This window comes from Pan paniscus, chromosome 2 (assembly GCF_029289425.2).
Source record: "Pan paniscus chromosome 2, NHGRI_mPanPan1-v2.0_pri, whole genome shotgun sequence".
In the NCBI taxonomy this organism is placed as follows: Eukaryota; Metazoa; Chordata; class Mammalia; order Primates; family Hominidae; genus Pan; species Pan paniscus.
Window position 1 is genome coordinate 12,525,490 of NC_085926.1, and position 27,943 is coordinate 12,553,432.

At 44.0% G+C, this 27,943-nt stretch overlaps 2 protein-coding genes across 15 annotated transcripts in view; one reads left to right on the forward strand and one right to left on the reverse strand.

The window, feature by feature from the left end:
- MKRN2OS (MKRN2 opposite strand) overlaps window positions 1-23,568 on the reverse strand; it is a 57,045-nt gene extending 33,477 nt beyond the window's left edge. For 2 of the 13 annotated variants that reach the window (XM_055109502.2, XM_055109503.2), the window contains exons 1-3: window positions 4,363-7,622; window positions 2,309-2,358; window positions 997-1,159 (exon numbers count right to left, since the gene is read on the reverse strand). In XM_055109502.2, coding sequence (XP_054965477.1) covers window positions 997-1,159; window positions 2,309-2,358; window positions 4,363-4,580 — 431 coding nt within the window. In that variant the 5' untranslated portion in view covers window positions 4,581-7,622. Of the gene's footprint in view, window positions 1-996; window positions 1,160-2,308; window positions 2,359-4,362; window positions 7,623-9,793; window positions 9,904-10,462; window positions 10,585-19,263; window positions 19,308-19,859 lie in introns of those variants that run through there. The other 11 variants (XM_055109505.3, XM_055109506.3, XM_055109504.3 and 8 more) reach the window with 11 other exon arrangements.
- Window positions 16,088-27,943, forward strand: part of MKRN2 (makorin ring finger protein 2) — a 28,963-nt gene continuing 17,107 nt past the window's right edge. Inside the window, exon 1 of one of the 2 annotated variants that reach the window (XM_003826255.6) lies at window positions 16,088-16,283. In XM_003826255.6, the coding sequence (XP_003826303.1) occupies window positions 16,258-16,283 (26 nt within the window). In that variant the 5' untranslated portion in view covers window positions 16,088-16,257. The remainder of the gene's footprint in view (window positions 16,284-27,943) is intronic. The other variant, XM_014344168.4, reaches the window with a different exon arrangement.

Below are 27,943 nucleotides of genomic sequence, written 5' to 3' on the forward strand. Positions count from 1 at the left end.
CAGAGTGAGTAAGACTCCATCTCAAAAAAAAAATGCAATTCTGGGGGATGCTTGGTCTCTTGGGCCGTTTCTGCTTGCTGCAGATTGGCATAGACTCACCCAGATGTTCAGAGTGGTTACTCAGTTGCAAGTTAACTACCAATTTGGGGAACTTATTGAACTTCTAGAGTTTAGAGATGGAATTCCATATGAGTTTTATGATATTCCATAGTATCTAAACTTATTTCGGGGGAAATCTCCAAATAATTTAAATCCACAAATATGCTATACGTCTTATAAAATGTTGAGAGTGAGAAATTAACTGGAAATTGCTAAAATTACAAAAAAGAAGCTTTTACATTTTGAACATTGTTTTTTGTGTTTTTTTGTTTTTGTGAGACGAAATCTTACTCTGTTGCCCAGGCTAGAGTGCAATGGCGTGATCTCAGCTCACTGCAACCTCCGCCTCTTGGTTCAAGTGATTCTCCTGCCCAAGCCTCCCAAGTAGGGACTACAGACGTCCACCACCACGCCTGGCTATTTTTGTATTTTTAATAGAGACGGGGTTTTACCATGTTGTCCAGGCTGGTCTCGAACTTCTGACCTCAGGTGATCCACCTGCCTCAGTCTCCCAAAGTGCTGGGATTACAGGCGAGAGCCATTGTGCCCAGCCTGAATATTGTTTTTTTTTTTAATTTTTAAGGAAATATAATATCATGACTTGCTATTTATGTGTAAAAATACCTTGTCACATAACTAAAATAACTGAATACAGGTTCTAGACCTTTCAGCTCTTACAACGCTGTGAGTTTGTTGTATGTGTATGCTGACCCACCTCTGCAGAAAACCTAGGGTAGTTCAACCTCTGTTTAAATTCTGTTAGAGATGCTAATATCTCTGTATCGGCTCAACATGAAGCTAAGTGCTGCTGAGTCCTCTGTGAGCTGAGGCTACACGGGGATCCCACTTGCATAGCATGTGAGTGTCAGCGAGGGGGCAGCATTTGCAGTCGTGTACCTGTGAGGAAGCCAGGCCCCCGAGGTGGAGAAGTCTTCCAGGTACTTGTCCCATTGCTCCATCATTCCATACATGTTGGGCTGCAGTAATGGGATGCTTATGCTCTCTTCCCACCCTTCTCCGTCTCGCTGGACACCATGTGCACTGTAATTATACACAACCCCTGCAAATCAAAACCAAAGTCATATGGAGCCTCAAGGAAACACACACCTCTGTGAAAAAGAGACATCAGAAAATAACAGTAGCCATGTGGTAACTTTACATCACATAAATCCAGGGGGGAGGTTCTAGAATCTTCCATCCACCTAATGAGATTTAGATTTGCCTACAGTCATGGAGGGATTTTTGTAGCCTTCCCTGTTATCAGCAATCATTTCCTTGAGAGAAACCCAGTTCTAGCTCTACCTGCTGTTCAGGGCTGTGAAGTTGCCCCCAGGAAACAGAGACAATGATAGGCACCAGGATCATCATCTCCAATATTTTCATTGAAGTTCTCTATTTACCAATGGGTCAATCTTGTTTCCTTAAATCAGGAATAAATTTCCACCTGCTGAAGATGAGTGGTAAGTACAACTGTTCTTGTGGGTAACAGTTCAGAACCGTTCTGGGTTTCTGATCACAGTGTCAGTTTCTCTTGCCTCAGCGGGTAAGGAAAGGCTGTTATTCGACTTCAGCTGTGAGGCCTGGGTTGGTGCCTCACCTGCCTCACCATATCCAGGCCACACATCCTGCAGGTGGCTCCACCCAGGCCCTTTTCCTGCAGACAAGAAAGCTTCTGGCTGAAGGGTTGCACACTGCCCTCAGAGCTATAGGTGGCCAAAGGAAGTTTTGTTTAATCTTCACTTCCCTTAAAAAAAAAAAAAAAAACACTGCAGGCCCCACCACATCCTGCTTTACTCCTGACGTCCCTAGAATGTGGGGACCCAGTGGTAGTCGGCTGAGCATAGGATTGGAAGTCAGAGGGCCTGGTTCCAAATTCTGGTTCAGACACAAGATGGGAGGTCTTGGGCAAGTCAATCTCACTGGACATCTATTTCTTCCTCTTTCAAAAACCAATAAAAAATGTACAGGTTTGTGAGGCTCCTCACTGAGAAAACGTTAAAGAGCTTTCAAATATTTTGTATTGTTAGTGATAATTTGCCATAAAGTCAAATATTTCTCACTTGGGGGCAATGCCCACCTCATGGTGCAGTACGAGAACGCAGTGAACAATGGAATCACTTATTAGATGTTGCCATAATCAAATCTCCACAAATACTGCTTTCCCTTTGCTGGGTAGTAGGGGTTTTTTAAGCTACAAAACTGCACTTACCATTTGTGTTAGTTATTCCAACATGAAGATCAGACCTTCCATCATACTCCCTGAAAGAAACAAGGTTTGTTTTTTTCTGGTTTGCATGTATTTGGCATGAAGAATTGGCATTTAAAGTAGGAGGAGGCCGAGCACAGTGGCTCAGACCCGTAATCCCAGCACTTTGGGAGGCCAAGGCAGGCAGATCACTTGAGGCCAGGAGTTTGAGACCAGCCTGGCCAACATGGCGAGACCCCATCTCTACTAAAAATACAAAAATTAGCCAGGTGTGTTAGTGTGCATATGTGATCCCAGCTACTCGGGAGGTTGAGGCACAAGAACAGCTTGAACCTGGGAGGTGGAGATTGCAGTGAGCCAAGATCACGCCACTGCACTCCACCCTGGGGGATAGAGCGAGAGTCTGTCCAAGAAAATAAATAGAGCCAGCTGGATGCAGTGGCTCACGCCTGTAATCTCAGCACTTTGGGAGGCTGAGGTGGGAGGATCTTTTGAGGCCAGGAGTTCGAGACCAGCCTGGAAAACATTGCGAAACCTCGTCTCTACTAAAAAATAAGATACAAAAATTAGCTGGGCATGGTGGAGGGCACCTGTAATCCCAGCTACTCGGATGACTGAGACACGAGAATCGCTTGAACCTGGGAGGCGGAGGTGGCAGTGAGCCAAGGTTGCACCACTACACTCCACCCTGGGCAACAGAGTATAAAACCCTGTCTCAAAAAAAAATAATTTTAATCTTTGTTTTACCGATAAGGAACCAGAGATACCTGGAGCTGGTTAAAAGAACCAGGATAGGAATCGGGCTTTATGACGCCAGAGCCTGTAATGTCCTTTCTGCGTTGGCTGCCTCCCTGAGCAAGGCCCAGGGATGCTGTCTATTTAGCACCTAACAGTATGACCAAAACATTTTACATACTTTGGTTCATTTAATCCTCATAGGGACCAGAAGGAAATTAAGGAAGTTAGTAGGCAGGAAGGTGAGTAGTCAACTCCCATTTTCTTATTCGAAACCAGCACTCTTGAGGGGACAGGAAGTTAGGAGGGTAAACTCTAGGGAGCATTAGACTAATGATACGCAGGAGCTGAACATATTTCCTAAAGCATACCCCAACATTCTACGACCCATGCTCACCTAAAGCCTGGCTTACGCTGGGCCGATCCTAATCCTATTGGTAAACTCCACGGGGACAATAAAATATAAACCTGGCTGGGCACAGTGGCTGACGCCTGTAATCCCACCACTCTGGGAGGCTGAGGCAGGTGGATCACCTGAGGTCAGAAGTTTGAGCCCAGCCTGGCCAACATGGTGAAACCCCGTCTCTACTAAAAATACAAAAATCAGCCAGGTGTGGTGGGGCGCCTGTAATCCCAGCTACTCGGGAGCCTGAGGCAGGCTCCCGGAAATGGCTTGAACCCAGGAGGTGGAGGTTGCAGTAAGCTGAGACACCATTGCACTCCAGCCTGGGCAACAAGAGGGAAACTCTGTCTCGGGGGGAAAAAAAAAGGTATAATCCTTTCTTTTGCTTTCTAATTCATCCTTTTTGTTTATGCCAGCGCTCTCAGCAAGAGAGAACTGAATTTGTTCTTAAAGCCAGGTGGTGTCTACAGTGGAAATAGATCAGTTCTAGTCTTCAGTTTAATTTGCCTCCATACAAAATAGTCTGCAAGTGCCCGTTCATCAGGCCCTGTAGGCTGTACCTGTTTGTCACAGAAACTACAAATTAACTGACAGTAAAGGTATTATTTAGATAAGATTAGCTGCTGGGTCATTTTCCTGGTTAGCCTCTGAGCACATATTTTTCTCTCTGAAAATCATATGAGCAGGTTTACTCTTCATATATTCCACATGTATTCTTGCACTTGTCACTGCAGGAACATATGCACACCATCTGTTTTTATGAAGCCAGTAGGCCTGCATCTCAGGATTTAAGGCCAAAGCACCGAAAAAATTGTCCACCAAACCTCACACATTATGTATTAAGAAAAGGAAACTTCAGTGACTAAAACAGAAGGAAAAGTTTGCACAATGCAATTTAACACTTTAAAAAACACTGTACCTAAGAAATGTCCCCTGAGTTGGTCTGAGGAGGAATGAACATTTTTCTTGATGTCCATTAGTAAATGGATTAGCGATGCTAACAGGTGCATCCTCCAGCTTCCTCCAGCCCAGGTCCTGCTGGCAGAGAGGGCAGCACTGGGGCACACTGAAGCTGTAGATGTATTTCTCACAGTGGTTGAATTTAATTAAAGCCTTCCCAGCCTCTGCGCAGTGCATAGCTTTCGCCTCCTGGAATGCTAGGGGAGGTTTCCGGAGACTTCCTTTTCCTCATTATACACCTGGCGAATGCACACCGCCCCAAGCAACCTGATCAATGGTGATGTCATCCTGACTGATGGCTTCAGAAGCCAAACCAGATAGGATTAACCAGTAGCCAGGCCTCCCCATAGACTGTTTCTTAAAGAGCTAGTTTCTATTTGTTTATTTCCATTGTTTATGGTAACTGATAACTGCCAGCTCCTATTCATCCTTTAAAGCCTCACTTTTCTGTGAAAGTTTTCTCAGCTTCCCCCAGTCTTCCCTTGCAGTGGCAGCACTGGATTCATATTTCCATCAGAACTCTTATTTATTTATTTAGAGACAGGGTCTCACTCTGTCACCCAAGCTAGAGTGCAGTGGCACGATCTTGGCTCACTGCAACCTCCACCCCCAGGTTCAAGTGATTCTCCCCACTCAGCCTCCCCGAGTAGCTGGGACTACAGACACATGCCACTATACCCAGCTAATTGTTGTGTTTTTTGGTAGAGATGGGGGTTTCACCATGTTGGCCAGGCTGGACTTGAAGAGGCCTTCCTCGGCCTCTCAAAGAGCTGGAATTACAGGCATGAGCCACTGCACCAAGCCTAGAACTGTTATTTAATCATTTAGTTTTGTTTCTCCCATTAGTCTGTGAGCTTCTTGAAATTGGAGACCTTTACTTTTGTGTTCCCAGAATTGGTTAGATCATTTGTTGTTGCATAAATAAATCCTTATTTAAGGCTATTTTATTTTGACATTTTATATTATAAAAGTAATTTTGCTTATAAAAAAATTAACATCCAGAATGTTCTGGGGATTTTTTTAAAAAGTTAACAGCCCTGTTAGAAATAAGGATAGTGGTTACAGGAGGGAGATACTGACTGGGAGAGGACAGAGGTGGTTTCTCGGGTCCAGGGCTGTTGTGACTCATCTGGGTGTTAATAATATGGGAGTATTCCATTTGTGAAAAATCATCAAGCTGTGCGTTTTATTATATGCAGTATATAATTTTTCAATTTTAAAATAATTTTTTAATTTTTTTATTTTTGTGGGTACATAATGGGTGTATATATTTAAAGGGTATATGGGAATTTTTTTTTTTTTTTTTTTTTTTTTGAGACAGAGTCTCACTCTTGTCGCCAGGCTGGAGTGCAGTGGTGTGATCTCGGCTCACTGCAACCTCCGCCTCCTGGGTTCAAGTAATTCTGCCTCAGCCTCCTGAGTAGCTGGGATTACAGGTGCCCGCCACCACACCCAGCTAATTTTTGTACTTTTAGTAGAGATGGGGTTTCACCATGTCGGCCAGGCTGGTCTCGAACTCCTGACCTCAGGTGATCCTCCTGCCTCAGCCTCCCAAAGTGCTGGGATTACAGGCGTGAGCCACCGCACCCAGCCTACATGGGATATTTTGATACAGGCATACAATGTGCAATAATCACATCAGGGTAGATGGGGTGTACAATTTAAAAATAATTTTTAGCTAGGTGTGGTGGTGCACGCCTGTAGTCCCAGTTACTCAGGTGGCTGAGATGGGAGGAGTGCTTGAGCCTGGAAGGTCGAGGGTGCCTTGAGCCAAGATCATCCCACTGTGCTCTAGCCTGGGCGACAGAGTGGGACCCTGTCTCTAAATAAATAAATAAATAAATAAAATAAGCAATTCCATAAAAATATTTGGAAAAAAAGTAATGCCCCTTGTTTCTCACATAACATTTCCACCCACCATATTCTACTTTCTGGAGAAAATTAATGGTATGTTAGATTCTTTTAAAGCTCAATATTGGCTGGGCATGGTGGCTCACACCTATAATCCCAGCACTTTGGGAGGCTGAGGCAGGTGGATCGCTTGAGCCCAGGAGTTCGAGACCAGCCTGGGCAACATGACAAGACTTCATCTCTACAAAAAATACAAAAATTAGCCAGATTTGGTGGTGTGTACCTGTAGTCCCAGCTACTTGGGAGGCTGAGGTGGGAGGACTGCTTGAGCCCAGGAGGTCTTGGCTGCAGTGAGCCATGATCACACCACTGTACCCAGCCTGGGTGACAGAGAAAAACAGAACAAAACAAAACCCCTCAATATTGTTATATTGTATACTGTTTTGAAATTTGTGTTTTTGCCTCATCTTGGAAACTTTTCCACAATATCAGTGATACAGGTCTAGTTCATTTCAGATTTCATGGGAACCCACATTTAGGTTGTACTACACTTTAACCAAGGCCTAATTGATGCCTATAGTTCCAAAGATAAGCAATCTTAAGGGGGAGACCCACAGAGAAGGTGTCATGGCAGGTAAAGGCACTTCAGGAGGGTTAAGTATTTCACAATGTACATTTAAATAAATTACAGTATGCTAAAATGCAGAAAAGTGCATCTTCAGTGTTATAACATGAGAATGATCATCAGACTCACAGAACTAGAAAGGACCTCAGAAATCATTTCCACCAACCTTCTCTTGTTACAGTGAAGGCAGAGAGGTTATAGCTAGACACTCAGCTCAGGTGACAAAGACCTGAGATTGTTCATTATTAATACAAACCACATGGTACGGCCGGGCGCAGTGGCTCACGCCTGAAATCCCAGCACTTTGGGAGGCCAAGGCAGGTTAATCACCTGAGGTCGGGAGTTCAAGACCATCCTGACCAATATGGTGAAACCCCGTCTCTACTAAAATTACAATAATTAGCCGGTCGGGTGCGGTGGCTCACGCCTGTAATCGCAGCACTTTGGGAGGCCAAGGCGGGTGGATCACGAGGTCAGGAGATCGAGACCATCCTGGCTGACACGGTGAAACCTCGTCTGTACTAAAAATACAAAAAATTAGCCGGGCGTGGTGGCGGGTGCCTGCAGTCTCAGCTACTCGGGAGGCTGAGGCAGGAGAATCGCTTGAACCCGGGAGGCGGAGTTTGCAGTGAGCCGAGATCGCGGCCACTGCACTCCAGCCTGGGCAATAGAGCGAGACTCCGTCTCAAAAAAATAAAAAAGTAAAAAAAAAAAACAGCCGGGCGTGGTGGCAGACACCTGTAGTCCCACCTACTTGGGAGGCTGAGACAGGAGAATCGCTTGAACCCAGGAGGCGGAGGTTGCAGTGAGCTGTGACTGCACCATTGCACTCCAGCCTGGGCTCCAGAGCGAAACTCTGTCTCAAATAAATACATAAATAAACCACATGGTATTGTTAGGTTGCTTCAGTGACCCAAGCCACTTTAAATTGAGAATATAATCTTTCTGACACCAACACCAAGAGGTATTGTTAATCTCATGAAAAGGGATTGAGGCACCATGCTTTAATAAACATTTTAAATATACCAGCATTTTTTTCAACACAAGCATCTTCAATCCTTTTTTACCTTTTCTCTATCTTAATCTTGTTATAAAATAAAACATAGACACAGAAAACTACATAAACTGTAGTTTTTAAAAGATTTTTAAAGGCATTTTATTTTTTATTTTATTTTATTTGAGATGGAGTCTCACTCTGTCGCCTAGGCTGGAGTGCAGTGGCGTGATCTTGCCTCACTGCAACCTCCACCTCCCAGGTTCAAGTGATCCCTTTGCCTCAGCCTCCCAAGTAGCTGAGACTACAGGCACCCACCATCACACCTGACTAATTTTTTGTATTTTTAATAGAGATGGGGTTTCTATATTCTAATAGAGTTGGCCAGGCTGGTCTTGAACTCCTGACCTTGTGATCTGCCCACCTCAGCCTCCCAAAGTGCTGGGATTACAGAAGTGAGCCACCACACCTGGCCTATGTTATTTATTTGTTTGTTTGTTTGTTTATGAGATGGAGTCTTGCTCCATTTCCCAGGCTGGAATCTCAGCTCACTGCAGCCTCCATCTCCCGGGTTCAAGCAGTTCTCCTGCCTTAGCCTCCCAAGTAACTTGGATTACAGGTATGCACCACTGCACCTGTCTAATTTTGTATTTTTAGTAGATATGGGGTTTCACCATGTTGGCCAGGCTGGTCTCAAACTCCTGACCTCAAGTGATCCACCCACCTCAGCCTCCCAAAGTGCTGGTATTACAGTTGTGAGCCACCACACCCAGCCTGTTTCGTTTTATTTTATTTTTTGAGACAGGGTCTTGCTCTGTCACCCACGTTGGAGTGCAGTGGTGCAATCAGTGCTCATTGCAGCCTCAAACTTCTGGGCTCAAGGGATCCTCCCACTTCAGCCTCCCAATCAGCTGGAACTACAGATGCATAACACCACAGCTGGCTAATATTTTAATTTTAATTTTTATAGAGACAGGGTCTTGTTACGTTGCCCAGGCTTGTCTTGAACTCCTGGACTCAAGTGATCCTCCTACATCAGGCTCACAAAGTGCTGGGATTATAGGTAGCGCCCTATAATTTTGGCTTGAAGAACTCCTTTTAGTATTTCTTATAGGGCAAGTTTTCTAGTGATGAACTCTCACCTAGCAGAATGGCTAAAATCCAAAACACTGAGAATACCAAATACTGGAGAGGATGTGGAGCAACAGGAACTCTCATTGCTGGTGGGAATGCAAAATGGTATAGTGATTTGGAAAATAGTCTGCCAGTTTATTACAAAACTCAACAAACCCTTACAATATGACCCAGAAATTGTGCTCTTTGGTATTTACCCAAATGAATGAAAACCTACGTCCACACAAAAACCTGCACATAGACGTTTCCAGCAGCTTCATTCATAATTGCTAATACTTGGAAGCAACCAAGATGTCCCTCAGCAGGCGAATGGAAAAACTGTGGTACATCCAGACAAGGGACTATTGTTCAGTGCCAAAAAGAAGCAAGATATCAAGCCATGAAAGACATGGAGGAAACTTAAATGCATATGACTGAGTGGAAGAAGCCAATCTAAAAAGGCTGTATACGGTATGACTCCCAACTATATGAAACTGTGGAAAAGGCAAAACTGCTGAGACAGGAAAAAGATCAGTGGTTGACGGAAGGGAGGGATAAATAGGCAGAGTACAGAGAATTTTTAGGGCGGTGAAACTACTGTAATATGTCATTATACATTTGTCAAAACCCATAGAGTAAGCCTGGGCAAAATAGCAAGACCCCATCTCTACAAAAAAAATTTTAAAACCTAGCCAGGCACTTGTCCTCCAAAATGCCCACTTGGCCCTCTTCCAAGTATATTTTACTTTCCTTTCATTCCTGCTCTGAAGCTTTTTAATAAACCTTCACTCCTGCTGTAAAACTTGCCTCAGTCTCTTTTTCTGCCTTATGCCCCTCAGTCGAATTCTTTCTTCTGAGGAGGCAAGAATTGAGGTTGCTGCAGGCCGGTACGGATTCACTGCCGGTAACTCGGACACCTGCCACCGGTAACATATTTTGGTGTTGGGTAACTCAGATAACTTCCTCTACTAACATAGTTTGCTGTGTGACTCGAATACATTCCCTAGTGGATACATATCCATTTGATTCCTTAAAGGAAAGTGTACCATTCCAGTCAAAGCCTTGGTAAAATAACCAGTTTCTTCACAGTATCAGTAATACAGGTCTAGTTCATTCTTTCAGATTGCATAGGAATCCACCCATCGGTGGGACATGACAGAGGCAAAATCCTGCCCCTGTCTCCTTTGGACTTGGTTACATACCGCTTTCACCAACCCAGGGAGCCACCCTCCTGCCCTGACAGCAAGTGGCCAAGACCCACAAAATGAGCACCACCACCCCTCTGTCATTACATTTTATTTAAAAAAAAAAAAAAAAAGGCCGGGCACAATGGCTCACGCCTGTAATCCCAGCACTTTGGGAGGCTGAGGTGGGTGGATCACTTGAGACCAGGAGTTTGAGACCAGCCTGGCCAAAATGGTGAAACCTCATCTCTACAAAAAACACAAAAATTAGCCCGGGTGTGATGGTACGCACCTGTGGTTCCAGCTACTCGGGAGGCTGAGGCAGGAGAATCACTTAAACCTGGGAGGCGAAGGCTGCGGTGAGCCGAGATTGTGCCTCTGCACTCCAGCCTGGGCAACAGAGCAAGACTCCATCTCAAAAAAAAAAAAAGTGTATTACCAATAAAGAAAAAACTGTAGAATAATGGAAAATACTCAATCCAAAGGAATACACGAAAGGATAAATAAAGAACAAATAACAGATTATGTAAATAGAAAATAAACATATTTCAATGAAGGATTTATTAAGAAAAAAAATCAAGGCCAGGCATAGTGGGTCACACCTGTAATCCCAGCACTTTGGGAGGCCAAGATGGGCAGATCACCTGAGGTCAGGAGTTCGAGACCAGCCTGGCCAATATGGTGAAACCCCGTCTCTACTAAAAATACAAAAACACAAAAATTATCCTGGCGTGTTGGCACATGGCTATAGTCCCAGCTATTCCAGAGACTGAGGCAGGAGATTCGCTTGAACCCGGGAAGTGGAGGTTGCAGAGTTGAGATCACACCATTGCACTCCAGCATGAGTGACAGAGTGAGACTCTGTCTCAGAAAAAAGAAAAAAAAATCAAGATGATACATTTAAATCCAACTATGTTACATTTAGTGTAAATGGACTAAATGCTCCGATACAAAAAACAAAGAAGGCTGGGCACGGTGGCTCACGCCTGTAATCCCAGCACTTTGGGAGGCCGAGGCAGGTGAATCACTAAGTCAGGAGTTCAAGACCAGCCTGGCCAAGATAGTGAAACCCTGTCTCTACTAAAAATACAAAAAATTAGCTGGGCGGGGTGGTGGGCGCCTGTAATCCCAGCTACTTGGAAGGCTGAAGCAGAGAATTGCTTGAACCCTGGAGGCAGAGGTTGCAGTGAGCTGAGATCGTGCCGCTGCACTTCAGCCTGAGCAACAGAGCAAGACCATCTCAAAAAAAAAAAAGCTTTCCAAAACTCCCATAAAACAATGAAATCTGAATAGCTTTATATATAAGAAAGCAATTAGATATTTTTAATTTTTTTAAATTTTTAATTTTTTTTTTTTTAAGACGGAGTCTTACTCTGTCGTCCAGGCTGGAGTGCAATGGCGCCATCTCAGCTCACCAAAACCTCTGCCTCCCGGGTTCAAGCAATTCTCCTGCCTCAGCCTCCCGAGTAGCTGGGATTACAGGCATGCACCACCACACCTGAATAATTTTGTATCTTTAGTAGGGTCGAGGTTTCTCCATGTTGGCCAGGCTGGTCTTGAACTCCTGACCTCAGGTGATCTGTTTGCCTGGGCCTCCCAAAGTGCTGGGATTACAGGTGTGAGCCACCATGCCCCACATTTAAATCTTTAAATAAAAATCATCCTGCAGGCTGGGCATGGTGGCTCATGCCTGTAATCCTAGCACTTTGGGAGGCCAAGGTGAGCAAATTTCTTGAGCTCAGGAGTTTGAAACCAGCCTGGGCAACATAGTGAGATCTCCTGTCTACAAAAAATACAAAAATTGGCCAGGAGTGGTGGAGCATGCCTGGCGCACACCTGTAGTCCCAGCTACTTGAGGGGCTGAAACCAGGAGGTGGAGGTTGCAGTGAGCCAAGATCACACCACGGCACTCCAGCCTGGGTGACAAAGTGAGACCCGGTCTCCAAAAAAAAAAAAAAAAAAAAAAAAAAAAAAAAAAAACTTCCTGCACAGTAAACTGCAGGCTGAGATGGCTTCCATGGTAAATTCTTCCAGATGTTTAAGGGAAAAATTAATACCCATATTACACAGACTTTTCCAGAGGATAGAAAAGAAAGACTTCCAAACTCATTTTATGAGACCAGCATATCTCAGATACCAACACCTGGCATGGACATTATAAGAAAGGAACACTACAGACTAATATCTCTCATACACAAGGATGCAAAAATTCTAAACACAATTTTAACAAATAGATGATTTATAGAAAATATATCATGGCCATGTGGGGTTCATCCTGAGCAATTGGGTAGGGTTAACATTAAAAATCAATCAGTATAATTCAATACATTACCAGTATAAAAGGGAAAAACAATATAGGTTTCTGAATACATGCAAAAAAAAAAGTGATAAAAGTCAAGATGTGTTCATGGTAAAAATGCTAATAAAACTAGAAAGAAACTTTCTTAATTTGGCAGTGGATAGCCTAAAAAGAAAATCTAGGGCTAACATTTTAATTAAAATATTAAATAATTTTAAAGTAAAATATTAAATATTTTTATTGAATCCAGGAAAAAAATAAGATGTACACTATTACTACTTCTCCTTAACATTGTTCTGAAGGCTGTAGACAGTGCATGCAATAAGGCAAGGAAAAGAAATAAAAGATACAAAGATGAAAAGGAAGCAAAACTGTCATTATTTGCTGATGGCGTAATTGTGTATAGAAAATCGATAACTAACTACAAATAAACCATTAGAATTAATTCCAAATTTAGCATGGAGCTGAATCCCAAGTCAGTATACAAAGATCTAGTGTATTTCTATATATAAGCAACAAGCAATTCGGAAATTTTAGGAATATCATTTAAAATAGCATCGAAAACCGCTTCTAGGGGCAGGTCGGCACACAAAGAAAACGAAAGCTTTGCAAGACCCTCGGCGCAAGTCTGCGCAAAGGGTCTCTGTGTCTCTACGCCCAGATGGCCATTTTGAGTCCCGAGCTGGTAGCCACCCTTCTCTTCTGTTTTCTCAGCTTCTTCACCCGCTTCTATCTGATACGCCTTTTTCTCCCGAGTGTTTGGTAGCAAAGTTGCTTTTCTTAAGGGGCGAGAACGGGAGGTGGTGGTTAGCAAGCAGACGCAGTTTTACGCGCCCCTGCTACGGGCAGGAGCGAGTGGCCCTGCCTTCTCTGCCAGCGCGGGTTCCCTGGGGGTGAGGAAAGTGAGTTCCACGTCCTGGGTGGGGCAGGACTTGGTGTTTAGTGCTAAGCGCCATATAACGCCGGAAGAACCCCAAGTGGAGACTGCTTGCATCCTTCGGGAAAAATCTAAGTGCTAAGTACCATGACAGTGGCAGGAACCAAGCTGTTGGGTACAGCTTGTGGAAGTGCACACTGGCTGTCGTTGATCCAGTGTTGTATTATTTTTTCATAAATATATATGAAATATATAAATACATATATATATTGCCCATGACACAGACCTCAGGAGATCCTGAGAACATGTGCCCGATCCAGTGTTTTATTTGCACAGACACCCCAAAGGGCACCAGCAGTACAAGGCTGATGAAATAACTTATGGCATAGTCGTACAACGGAATACTATACAGTTCTACGAAAGGAGGAAGAGGCTGTATGTACTGATATGGAAAAATCTCCACTGATTATGTACGCTGTGCAGAACAGTACGTTATGTTATCTTTTCTACAAAAAGGAGAAAATAATATATATGTATTTACTTGTGTATATTTAAAGAAATTCTGGAAAGATGTATACAAAGTTGATAACAGTGGCCAGGTTTTGAGGTTTTAAAAAATGTTTCTGCTTTTTGTTTTGAAGAGGCGGGAACTAAATTGACAGGAGACTGAGACTTTTCACTTTACGCTTTTAAAATATTTGAACATAATAACGTTCAGATCGTGAATGTATTCCATAAAGAATGAGATAAGCTGAATTTTAAAAATAAGTGGCATGGGCTGGGCGCGGTGGCTCTCGCCCGTAATCCCAGCACTTTGGGAGGCCGAGGCGGGTGGATTGCCTGAGCTCAGAAGTTCGAGACCAGCCTGGGCAACAGGGTGAAACCCCGTCGCTACTAAAACACAAAAAATCAGCTGGGCGTGGCAGCGTGCGCCTGTATAATCCCAGCTACTCCGGAGGCTGAGACAGGAGAATCGCTTGAACACGGGAGGTGGAGGTTGCAGTGAGCCAAGAGCATGCCACTGCACTCCAGCCTGGGTGACAGAGCAAGACTCCGTCTCAAAAGAAAAAAAAAAAAAAAAAAGACGTGTAATTTTTACGAGCATGAATTGCATGGATCAAATGTGTTATGAATTAAAATGCAATATTCAAGACACTGAAAACAAAATTTCCAGTATACTTCCAAATTCCTGAGAAAAATTTCAAAAGTTCTAAATAATTGGAAGTATATACCATGCTCATTCATTGGAAGACTCAATATTTTTATAGCAAAGTAAAAAAAGAACATACAGCTCTACATACATAACATGGAAAGATCTCACAGATAAAATGTTGGTCAAAAGAAGGCAGACAAAAGCGTAGGTACTGAATTATTATTTATATGAAAGTCAAGAACAGTTAAACTAATTTATAGTGATAGAGATGAACCCAAGCAATGACCTTTGTAAAGTATTGACTGGGAAGGACCATAAGGAAGCCCTTCTGGGGTGTCGATAATATCCAGCCCCCACCCACCCCCTGCAGCCTCGACTGCAGTGAACTATGCTCAAAGGATCCTTCCGGCTCAACCTCTCCTTACTCCAGCATTTTGAAGTTTAGTCGAGCATGGTGTCGCGCACCTGTATTCCCAGCTGCTGGGGAGGTTAAGGCAGAGGACTGCTTGAACTATGATGGCGCCACTGCACTCCAGCCTGGGCGACAGAGCAAGACCCTGCCTCAAAACAAAACAAAAAATTCTTTATTTTGATCTGGGTGGTAGTTTCATGAGTGTATGCATGTGCAAAAATTCATAGAATGTGTTTGGTGCACTTATATTGTGCATGTTATGTATCTCGAGTTTTTAAGCAATGAGAAACCATTGTAAGATTAAAAGGTGAATGACATGATCAGATTTATGTTTTAAAAATAGATTTTTACCTGGAACGGAAGCCAGAAGACCAATTAAAAGGCTATTGCATGGCTGGCCAGGCGTGCACGCCTGTAATTCCAGCTACGTGGAAGGCTGAGAGGCAGGAGAATCGCTTGAACCCGGGAGGCGGAGGTTGCAGTGAGCCGAGATCGCCCCACTGCACTCCAGCCTGGGAAACAAGAGAGAAACTCCGTCTCAAAAAAATAAAAAATAAAATAATAATTTTTAAAAAAGGTATCGCATGGTGCTAGGTAGAAGGGACGGTGGAAAGGGGGCAGAAGAGGACGCATTGGACAGAGGTGTGGGAGCAGAATGTGCAGGGTATAGAGAGCTAGAGGGAAGTGTCAAAAATAACTTTTGGGGTTTCCACCATAGGAAATGGAAGACGAGCAGCACAAGACTGGCAGGAAAGAAAATGAAGACTAAAACTTGTGGAAGTAGAGATTTGGGGAAAGAGCAGTTGGGAGAGAGCTAAGGAATTTCCTTAAGTGGGAGGCGAGGTCCGGCGGGAACAGTTGAGGCAGGGCCTGAGAAGGGTGCCCAGTGAGTGCGAGTATGAATGGATAGGGGCATCTGGGATTAAGAGGAGAGGCTGGAGTTTCCCCAGGAGTGGTGAAGTGCCTCGAAGGAGGCGGGATATCCCTAAGGAATACTCTTGGCGATCGGGGCAGAATCGCAGGCACTAACAGTAGGCATCGGGATAAGACTGGCAGGACTAGGATGCCAGCCAGGCTCCGCCCCGGAGGCTTGGAAGTGCGGGACACCGAGAGCAGGGATGCCGGGACAGCCGGCCCGATCCCCGGTGCGGAACCAATTGTGACGACGGCTAGGTTACCCGCCGGCGCTACAAAGGTGCCACACCGGAGGGGCGGCGTGCGCCGGCGTGCGCCGGCGTGCGCCGGCGTGACGCGGCTACGCGGGATGGGCCGGGCCAGGGCCAAGGCCGAGGCGGCAGCGGCTGCGAGAGGCGGCGGCACGACGACGGTCCCTCAACCCAGCCACCATGAGCACCAAGCAGATCACTTGCAGGTCAGTGCGCTGGAGCCAGGAGCTTCGGGCCGCTCCCCCAGGCCGCAGGGGGGCCGGTGCGCGCCAGTGCTGTGGTCCGGGAACCTGAGGCTAGAGCGGGACTCGGAAAGTTACTCGGCTGCTCGCGGCGGGGCTTTGCGAGGCAGAGCGAGCGCTGCGGCCAGAGCCGGGGATCTGGGGGATGCGTGGCCGAGACGCTGGGCGAGGCCAGCGCGGGGGGCTACGCCCCGAGTTTGAAGCGTGGCCCCTGTGGGCTGGGAGGAAGGACGTCCTAGCCAGGGCCGTGCAGGATGCCGGGGCGCTGTCGGGAAGGCTCTGGGGCTTACGCTTTAACTGGAAAAGATTTGAAGTTGAGTAAAGGGACGCCGAGAGGACGGTTACAAATGGGGGTACCACATAGGAGTAATTTGTTAATCGATTATGAGGGCCTCAAAGTTTGGAGAATCCAGATGCAATCTAAACTTGCAGAGAGTTAACAAGTAAAAGTTGTTGTGTGGAAAATAACGACAGGTAGCATATTCTGAATATCGGCGAAGCGCCCTGCATATTTCCAAGTCCTTTATATTCATTATCATCAGACTTCACAGTAAGACAACTTAGTAGTTATTACTACCATTTTACAGTGCAGGAAACTGAGACCGAAAGACGTTGACACTCTTTTATCTTACTGAGAGAGCCATTTACGAGGAGAAATGCCACGGTAATGGATGGTTTATTGTAGAAAATAGCCAGATAGCTACACTACGACTGCTCCTATGAAATAGAATAGTGTGGTTGTGTAACACCCTCATTGCTTGATCAGCTTGTGGCTTACTGGTAATGGAGTCTAGTCCTATTGAATTGTATGTTTGGAAAACGCAAATTGAATTGTATGCTTGGAAAATGCAAATTTCATTTAATAATTTTTACGGGAAACACTGCTTAAAAACAGTTACAGAGTTTGTGTAATAAACAGTTTATTTTCTATGTTGTTACTTCTCTTCATTGGTATGAATAGTTGAGACGTGACTGTGTAGTAAGTTTTCTGTTAGCATTAGTGTACATTTACTGTTCAATTTATCCAAGGCCCAGGTGGCTTATGTTACGCTGTTGTCAGAAATTTGCACCTAGTGTCTATAAAAAGACTTACTAGGTTATTTGTACTGGAAGGTGTTTTGCGAAGACGGGTTTGTGTGTGTTTACGTATTTTTATTTGTATAAAGTTTCTCCTGCTGGAGGAAGTATTCCTAGGTCATTGTGCACTGTAAAGCAGCTTGTAGCCTCCTAGAAAAACCTCTGTATTCCTCCCCTCGCTCTATGGTTTAATTCTACCATTTATTCCCGTACCTCATCTAAGAAGTGTCCACAAAACAGTACACATTTATGTAATAATGCTTTATAATTGAATCTCAACTCTGTAGTATCTTATTTTACAAATAAGGAATCTTATGCTCAGAAAGACTTGAAATTTGCCTAAAATTTTACACCTTAGTAGAGGCACAAGGACCTAAATCAGGATCATCTTGGTTTTTTCCTTGTATACCTGGAGATAGCTTGACTTGAAAGCTTTAATTCTGTTTCCCAAACAGGGGTGTTCTGTAGGATGTTGCTCCATATAAATGAAGATTGGGTTGGAATGTTGAGAAGGGATCACTTCTGTTTAAGTGTTTATTCATGTTTGTTGGGGACTTACAATGTGCTGCGGCTCTTAGGTACTGTAGTGTATAATCCAGCAACCAGCGCTGTTCCACAGATCGTAAAACTGAGCCTCAGCATTGAAGCGACTTGCCTAAGGTCATTTAGCTTCCAAGTGACAGAGGTGTGAAATCAAAGTTCATGCCCTCATAGACTGTAGGGCCTCCAGATAAGTTTCGAAATGCTAAATTAAAATTTATTTACTGCAGGACTTATCAAAGCTTTTAATATGTTCCCATGAAAGGAAACTCATACAAGGATATGTAAAACTGCAAAGAAGTTTACTCACAAAGGGGTGTAAAGGAGTCAGGGCTCCTGATGACTGCCTTGCCAAATAAAAAACATAACAGGTGTTTTAAGTGGGAAAAAACCAATATGACCAAGAGTACCAAGTTTACATTAGTGTGTTTATCTACCATCAATTTTTCTACCAGCTTATCTACCAAAAGCTTTTCTCACTTTATTATCTCATTAACAAAAGCCTTATCTCTAGACATTGATAATTTATAGGAAATGTTCAAGGTATGATTTATTTTGGGGACCAGATCTAAGCAGGGTGTGCGTTTTTTTGTTTTTTTTTTTGTTGTTTTTGTTTTTTTAATCTCAGGTCACAAAGTTTTAGGTTTGTTTTCCTGACTGTGGGATGTGATGTACATGTTTATTTTGAATGACAGCAGAATAATGTCAGTTTTGCTTCCAATCTGTTAGATATTATGTCTCTCCAAGAGTTGCTTATCAAATGCTAGGAGTCTCAAACCTAATGACAAAGACACTCCATGTTTTTATTGCCTGGAATGGTAAAAATGACTGCTCGTACAGTTATGCTGTCAGTCAGCTCTTCTGATTCCTTGACATGCCGCTCTATCCAGAATCTCAATCTGTGCCTTTTTGCTGATTCCCCTCCCCCACAACCATCTCCCTGTCTTCCAGTCTGTTTTCGGAGCCCTGGGGGAGGCCCTTATTATAGCTTAGTAACCAGTTTATTTCACCTTCTCCTCTTGTGATAGAGCTTCCCTGCATCTCATAATCACTATTAGAAGACACAGGATTTCATTGTCCTAAGATAGTCAAACCTCGGGCTTTTGATTCTTTGAAAGTCACAAAACATGGGGGATCTTTTCAGCTGGCAGGTGGTAGGAAGAGTTTGAGCCCCAGGGTTGGGCAGTTCTGGATTCTAATCCTGGTACCACCTGTGCCACAACTGCCTCATCTGTGAAATGAGGATGGTAATGCCTAACCGGCAGGGCTGTTTAAAAATTAAATAATAGCAACAAACCATTTATTTTGTATTAGGATGAGCACTTACATGCATTTTCTCAGTTAAATGTCCCAGTAGTCCATCATAGCAGTCTATGAAGTAAGTGCAGTTATTATAATCACATTACAGATGGGGAAACTGAGGCTCAGTGACTTAAATAACTTGCTCAAGCTCACATAGCAAGCAGTCTGACTTCAGTGTCTTCACCACCACACTGTACTTCATTTTATCCCCACCTCTAATCAGTACATTTATTGCAAGCCTGCCACAGTGCCTACCATTTGCTTCCTTCCCCCTCAATGGATCTGCTGTCACAAGGAGTATAGCCATAAAATTTTAGCCTGCGAAAATATGTAGGAAAATGTAAAAAAAAAAAAAAAAAAAAGACACTGAGGATGCAAATTACCTGTATACTTGGAAGTGATTTGCAAAAGCGTTTTGCTAAACAGGCAACATTCAAGGGCCTGTAAGAAACCAGATTGATTGTTTTGCTTAGCACTGCTGCTGCTGGAGCTGCTGGTGGTTCTGTGGCCAGCAGTGAACCTGATATGCTCTGCAGTGTATAATAGCCATACTGTCTGAAACAGTCTTTTGGGTTTACCCAGGGTAACACCCCTTTGGAGTGTCCCCCAGAAAGAACCTACCTGCTGTGAGTCTCCAGCTATGCACTTCACCCGCCTAGTCGTCTCTCCCCTCCTCCAGTTCATGTCTCAGTCGTCTCTCTTGGAAGATATGAGGGGCGGTTTGTCCATCAGAAAGGGTGAGCAGTTGGAAATTCATTACAAAGCGCAACATGAAAGAGGCTTGGGGTAAGATCAGTATAACATAGATGGAGAGGAGTGACTATAAGCACATGACAGAGATGCCCCAAAGGACAAGCAGGATGTGCTCTAGATGGCTTTGTGCTTGTCACTGGGGAGTGGAAATGGTGACATATGCTACAAAAATAGGACTGGGCTGACTTCACCTCTTACATAACTCTCGTTTCATACTTTCCTTTCTTGAAGGCAGTGATGGTGGTCTAGAAATTATTTTTGAATCTGTTTAAATCTCAGCTCAGTCACTTACAGAAGTGAAGTGGCTTTTATGAAGTCACCAGCTTATAAATGGCAAAATTAACTAGAAGCTCTGGTTGGCAGTTAAATATTTGTATTTTAGTGGAAGAGATAATTAGTGCAGTTTGGAAGGCAAGTTTTCTGGATAGGACGTATGGAAGGCGGAGGTAGAATTATAAAAGGCATCCTTGCAGGAGACCACTACCTAAAAAAATCTTTCTTCTTGTCTGCCTTGTTAACAAATAGTATCTGGTAGAGGGCCTGTGGTAGTCTTCCACCCTGGTTCTTTCAGAAAATTTTCTGTTCTAATTGCTTCAAAAGAAACGATACAGTATTGGCTGGTGCAGTGGCTCATTCCTATAATCCCAGCACTTGGGGAGGCTGAGGTAGGAAGATAACTTGAGCCCTGGAGTTCGAGACCAGCCTTGGCAACATAGCAAGATCCTGTCTCTACCCGAGAAAAGGAAAGAAACTATACAGTATTTATTCGATATCACTTTTGTTTAACTGCTTATGTTGCCACTTTGAACCTGTCCTCTTTCAGTATTTATGAGTTTACTAATCCTGATACCTCTTTGTCATTCAGACTTGGCTCTTGGCACTGACTTTTTTTTTTAAACTATTATACCTTCAAAGATTACCATGTCTGAGGACAATTGAAATATTGCAGTCTTGAGTAGCATTTCTCAAAAATAATTCTCAAACAGCTTAGATGTATACTCTACTTTTGTGTTTGGGATCTCCAAGACCACCCCAAATCCAGAGACTGTCTAGAACTAGGACAAGTGGGTCCCAGTATACAGCTGTATTCAAGGCTGAGATTATTACCATATCTAGTAAGGGGTCACAGCCAGATCATGAGGGCAGAAGACATGGGGGGTCTGGAGGAGCCTGGGTGCAGGCTTCCTACATCTGTCCCTCCCTGAGAGGGCCACACAGCAATGAAAATGCAGCAACATGTGTCCAGGGAAGCCCATTAGGGATTCAGTGCCCAAGCTGGTCACATAGGCACGCTCTGCCTAGCATGAACCAAAATTCCAGACTCCCAGAAGGCAAGCAGGTTTTCAGCATGAACTACATTGTACATCGGTTTAGACACAGCGAGCCACTCTCCATCATTTAGGGAAAATTTTGTATCTGTGTAGAGAACTGTTACTAGCCAAGTTCCCAGATGCCAGGCAAGGGGCAGCCTTGGAAGCAGACCTTCCTAAGGATAGCAGTCTCAGATCTGCTATGTAACTCTCTTCTGTGCATTTATAAAATCGGTATTGTAAATAACAGGAACTCTAAGTTTCTAACAAAAAGCTTCTGTTTGTGCTTTTTCTTTTTAAAAAATAAAACTTTAACAGCCTTATGGCAAATTACTGCACAATGTCTGATCTAGTGCAGTGGTCCCCAACCAGTCCATGGCCTTTTAGGAACCAGGCCACACAGCAGGAGGTGAGCAGTGGGCAAGTGAGCAAAGCTTTATCTGTGTTTATAGCCACTCCCCATCACTCACATTACCACCTGAGCTCCACCTCCTGTCAGATCAGCAGCAGCATTAGATTCTCATAGAAGCACTAACCCTTTTGTCAACTGTGCATGTGAGGGATCTACGTTGTGTGCTTCTTATGAGAATCTAATGCCTGATGAACTGTCACTGTCTCCCATGACCCCCAGATGGGACCATCTAGTTGCAGAAAAACAAGCTCAGTGTTCCACTGATTCTACACTATGGTGAGTTGTATACTTATTTCATTATATATTATAATAATAAAGTACACAATAAATGTAATGTGCTTGAATCATCCTGAAACCATCCCCCATCCCCCCATTCCGTGGAAAAATTGTCTTCCATAAAACTGGTCCCTGGCTCCAAAAAGATTGGGAACTGCTGATCTAATGGTAGGCCACAAGAGGGTGTTTCCTGGGGAAAGCCTAGCTGACTACCTAGCAAAGGCTGTAGGATGGCACCATTGTATAGTCACTTAAGTCATGAGGTCCAGTTCTCATTTTGTAGGCTCAGAAATTTGATTCTGTTGGTGTACATAGAGGTGGCTCATACTAGCCAAATGCATGAGAGACTTATATACTAGAATATCCTTTTATAATTTCCCTGGGAAAAAAATAAACTGTCAGGTAGGTCTGGTCAGCACTTCCTCTGCTTTTGGGGAGAGAAACAGGTGGAGAAGTCAGAGGTTTCTGATTGGGGCGGATGTGCAGCATGTTCACTAGTACCCTTTCTCTGGAGACACCAGCAGTCTGGGCCTCTCGGGCCTCCCTGGCATTCCTTCCATACCATTCCCTCCTGTTGTCTAGTTCTTTTTTTTTTTTTTTTTTTTTTTTTTTTCCTGAGATGGAGTCTCACTCTGTCGCCAGGCTGGAGTGCAGTGGCACGATCTCGGCTCACTGCAGCCTCCGCCTCCTGAGTTCAAGCGATTCTCATGCCTCAGCTTCCCGAGTAGCTGGGATTACAGGCACCTGCCACCATGCCCGGCTAATTTTTGTATTTTTAGTAGAGACGGGGTTTCACCATGTTGGCCAGGCTGGTCTCAAACTCCTGACCTCAGGTGATCCGCCCGCCTTGACCTCCCAAAGTGCTGGGATTACAGGCACGAGCCACTGTGCCCGGCCTTCTGTTGTGTAGTTCTGTTTTCCACTTTCAGACAGAACCATATAAATGGTTAGGTTGAGGCTTTCTATATCTGCTTGCATTTAGTCATATTCTAGCTGTGCCTTCCTGCAGTTATTCCCAAGCATTCTTCATTAGAGAACAGATATTCCCTACTACATCTTCCAGAGCACTAGCTCGAGAGGATCTGGGGCCTCAGATTGGGAAGTGCCATAGCGTGTGGATGCCACTAGTGATGAGCCTGTGGGCTGGAGGGTATGAGGAGGCCTCTTGGCCTCTTGGATCAGCCAAGACTCATGCTGGTCCATGAAGGAAGGTGGGTTATAGTAATTCAGTGGAATGAAAGATACGAGCTACTGTGTTTTACACAGGGGCCACGATGGGGATGAAGGCAGCATGATAGGGAAATTGATTTTCTTGGGGAAGGTCAGGGCTATCTGGAAAGGCCAGAGTTGGAGTCCTCATACCTAGCAATTAAATCATCTGTAAGTCACCTCACCTCTCCGAGCCTTGGCTTTCCTATTTGCAAAAAGAAAAAGAAAAAAATAACATATATCTTATCCTCAAGAATCACTACTCTTAACATGCTATTATATATCTTTCCAGATTTTGTTTTGAGACAGGGTCTCACTGTGTTGTCCAGACTGGAGTGCAGTGATACAATCATAGCTCACTGCAGTCTCCAATTTCCAAGCTCAAGTGATCCTCCCGCTTCAGCCTCCCTAGTAGCTGGGGCTACTGGCGCACACAACCACAGCTGGCTAATTTTTGTATTTTTTGTAGAGATGAGGTTTTGCCATGTTGCCCGGGCTAGTCTTGAACTCCTGGGCTCAAGAGATCTGCCCACCTCATCCTCCCAAAGTGCTGGGATTACAGGCATGAGCCACTATGCATGGGCCCAGATTTTTTTTTTTTTTTTTTTTTTTTTTTGAGACAGTCTTGCTCCGTTGCCCAGTCTGGAGTGCAGTGGTGCGATCTGGGCTTACTGCAACCTCAGCCTCCTGGGTTCAAGCAATTCTCCTGCCTCAGCCTCCCAAGTAGCTGGGATTACAGGCACCCACCACCATGCCCAGCTAATTTTTGTATTTTTAGTAGAGACGGGATTTTGCCATGTTGGCCAGGCTGGTCTTGAACTCCTGACCTCAAGTGATCTACCTGCCTCATCCTCCCAAAGTGCTGGGATTAAGGGTGTGAGCCACCATGCCCTGCTGGGCCCCAGATTTTTAAAGTACATGTATGTATATATTTATAATCTTTTACCAAAATGAGATCATACTGTATATATTGGTTTAAAAAATTTTATGTGGGCCGGGCGCAGTAGCTCACTTCTGTAATCCCAGCACTCTGGGAGGCCAAGGTGGGCAGATCACGAGGTCAGGAGTTCAAGACCAGCCTGGCCAACATGGTGAAACCCCATCTTTACTAAAAATACAAAAATTAGCTGGGCGTGGTGGCGGGTGCTTGTAATCCCAGCTACTTCGGAGGCTGAGGCAGGTGAACGCTTGAACTTGGGAGGCGGAGGTTGCAGTGAGCCAAGATCATGTCACTACACTCCAGCCTGGGTGACAGAGCAAGACTCCATCTCAAAAAAAAAAAAAAAATTATTGTAAAATTTCCATAAAATTTACCGTCTTAACCATTTTTAAGTTTATAGTTCTGTCACGTGCATTCACATTGTTGTGTAACCAATCTCCAGAGCTCTTTGTCTTGCAAAACTGAAACTCTGTACTACCCATTAAAAAACTTCCATTTCTCCCATCCCCAGCCTCTGACACCTGGCATTCGACTGTCTGTCCCTATGAATTTGACTACTCTAGGGACCTCACAGAAGTGGAATCATACAGCATTTGCCTTTTTGTGACTGGTTTATTTTACTTAGCGTCATGTCCTCAAGGTTCATGCATGTTGTAGCATGTGTCAGAATCACCTTTCTTTTTTTTTTTTTTTGAGACGGAGTCTCACTCTGTCGCCCAGGCTGTAGTGCAGTGGCGCAATCATGGCCCACTGCAAGCTCCACCTCCCGGGTTCATGCCATTCTCCTGCCTCATTCTCCCGAGTAGCTGGGACTACAGGCGCCTGCCACCACGCCTGGCTAATTTTTTTGTATTTTTCATAGAGACGGGGTTTCACCGTGTTAGCCAGGATGGTCTCTATCTCCTGACCTCATGATCTGCCTGCCTCGGCCTCCCTAAGTGCTGGGTTTACAGGCATGAGCCACCACGCCCGGCCAGAATCACCTTTCTTTTTAAGGCTGATTGTATGGATAGACCACATCTTGTTTATGCATTCGTCCATTAGCGCACGCTTGAGTTGCTTCCACCTTTTGGCTATTGTGAATAATGCTGGTATGAACACGGGTGTGCAAATGTTTGTTTGAGTCCCTACTTTGAAGTCTTCTATTTTTTTTGAAACAGATTCACTCTGTTGCCCAGGCTGGAGTGCAGTGGCGTGATCTTGGCTCACTGCAACCTCTCCCTCCCAGGTTCAAGTGATTCTCCTGCCTCGGCCCCCAAAGTAGCTGGGATTACAGGCGCCCACCACCACGCCCGGCTAATTTTTGTATTTTTAGTAGAGATGGGGTTTCACCATGTTGATCCGGCTGGTCTCAAATTCCTGACCTCAGGTGATCCACCCACCTCGGCCTCCCAAAGTTCTGGGATTACAGGCGTGAGCCACTGGGCCTGGCCTGAATTATTTTATGTCTATACCCAGAGGTGGAATTGCCGGATCATATGGTAAATATATTTTTAATTTTTTAAGGAACTTCCGTACTGTTTTTCTATAGAAGCTGCACCATTAGCTGTTTTATAATCTGCTCTTCTCAGTTAATTGTGTTTAACTTTCCATATTAATAAATTTTCATTTTATACCTAGTCCATACTCACATTTATTTCAAAATATCTTTCAAAATATCTGGTTTCAAAAATGTCTTTTGTATCTGGTTTGTTGAAACCAGATTCTAGTCCAGAGGTAAGTATTCCATCTGGTTATGTCCCTTGTGTTCTGTCTGCTAACCTAGCATTGTCCCTTCCCTTTTTTCTCTTTTTTAACAGCTTTTTCTGAGGTATAACTTATATACCATAAAATTTACCTGTTTGAAGTGTACAGTGCAAAACTTTTTAATGAATTTACAAAGTTGTACAACCATCACCACAGTTAAATTTTAGGACATTTCTATCACCCCCAAAAGATCCCTTGTGCCCATTAACAGTCACCCTCACTTCTCTCCTCCCAACCCTAGGCAACCACTTAATCTACTTTCTGTCTCTATAGATTTGCCTTTTCTGACATTGCATATAAATGGAATCATGCAACATGTGGTCTTTTGTGTCCAGCTTCTTTCACTCTGCATAATGTTTTCAAGGTTCACCCATGTTGTAGTGTGTGCCAGTACTTCTTTCCTTTTTATGGCTGGATAAGAGCCCATTGTATGGATAAATCACATTTTCTCTGTCTGTTCATCAGTTGATGGACATTTGGATTGTTTCCACTTTTTGGCTGTTATGCATAGTGCTGCTTTGGACATTCATGTACAAGTATTTGTGTGGACATAGATTTTCATTTTCTTGGGTACATACCTAGGCGTAGAATTTTTGGGTCATATGGTAGATTTATGTTTACATTTTTTAAGAAACTGTCAAACTGTCTTCCAAACTCAGCCTCCTTTAGTTACATGGCACTTATAAAGACAGTAGGCCTAGGTCCCACGTACAGCCTCTTTTGTATTTATTTGGTTGTTTTCTCGAGATGTCTTTCATAGGTTGTCCCCAGTCTCCTGTATTTTCTATGAACTGGATGTTAGATCTGGAGTTTTGTGGATTCAAATTAATTGTTTCTGGCTAGAATACATCATAGGTTGTTTTATACTTCATTTTGGGTCATATCAGCAGGTACATATTTAAGTTTTTTCCAAGTCGATTTTGGGTCCAGCATCATTTGTTGAAAAGATTCTTTCCCCAACTTACCTTTTTTTGTTTTTGTTTTTGTTTTTGTTTTGTGAGACAGGGTCTCACTCTGTCACCCAGGCTAGAGTGCAGCAGCATGATCTTGGCTTATTGCAACCACTGCCTCCTGGGCTCAATCGATCCTCCTACCTCATCTTCCCAAGTAGCTGGGAGCACAGGTGCACGCTACCGTGCCTGGCTAATTTTTTGTATATTTTTTGGTAGAGACGAGGTTTCACCATGTTGCCCAGTCTGATCTCAAACTCCTGAGCTCAAGCAATCCACTCACCTTGGCCTCTCAAAGTGCTGGGATTACAGGCATGAGCCACTGCATGCGGCCTATGTGTGGTTCTATTTACAGGGTTTTTTGTTTGTTTTTTTGTTTGTTTTGAGACAGGGTCTTGCTTTGTCACCCAGGCTGGAGTACAGTGGTGCAAACAGAGCTCACTGCAGCCTCTCTCCTTCTGGGCTCAAGCAGTCCTCCCACCTCAGGCCCCCAAGTAGCCATCATGCACGGCTGATTTTTGTATTTTTTATACAGATTGGGTTTTACCATGTTGCCCAGGCTGACCTCAAACTCCTGGGTTCAAGCAGTCCTCACACCTTGGCCTCCTGAAGTGGTGGGATTACGGGCATGAGCCTCTGAGCCCAGACTATTTATGGATCTTTAAAGAATCCCTGCAGCCTCCCTAAACTCCAATCTCTGTGATTTGCCTGAGGTTCTGCTCCCAGTACCAAGACCTAGAATATGCCTCCAGGTAGGAAGTCAGACTAAATGTGGGGCTTACTTCCTGTGTTTCCCTTCTCTTAAGGACCAGTCCTTTTTTCTATTGTCTGAAAGCAGTTGTTTCACATATTTTGTTTCATTTTTCAGTTGGGTTTTGTTTTGTTTTGTTTTGTTTTTTTACAGTGAGAAGCCAAGATCCATGCTCCTTGGTAGTCAGAAGCAAAAGTTTGTTTCTCTCTCTCTCAGATGGTTTCTATTCTGTGTCTTCAAGTATTCTGATATTTTCCTTTGTAGTATCCCATCTACTAAACTCATCTAATGTAATTCTCATTTCAGACATTGTGTTTTTCACTTCTAGAAGTTTCATTTGTTTTTTGTTTTGTTTTGT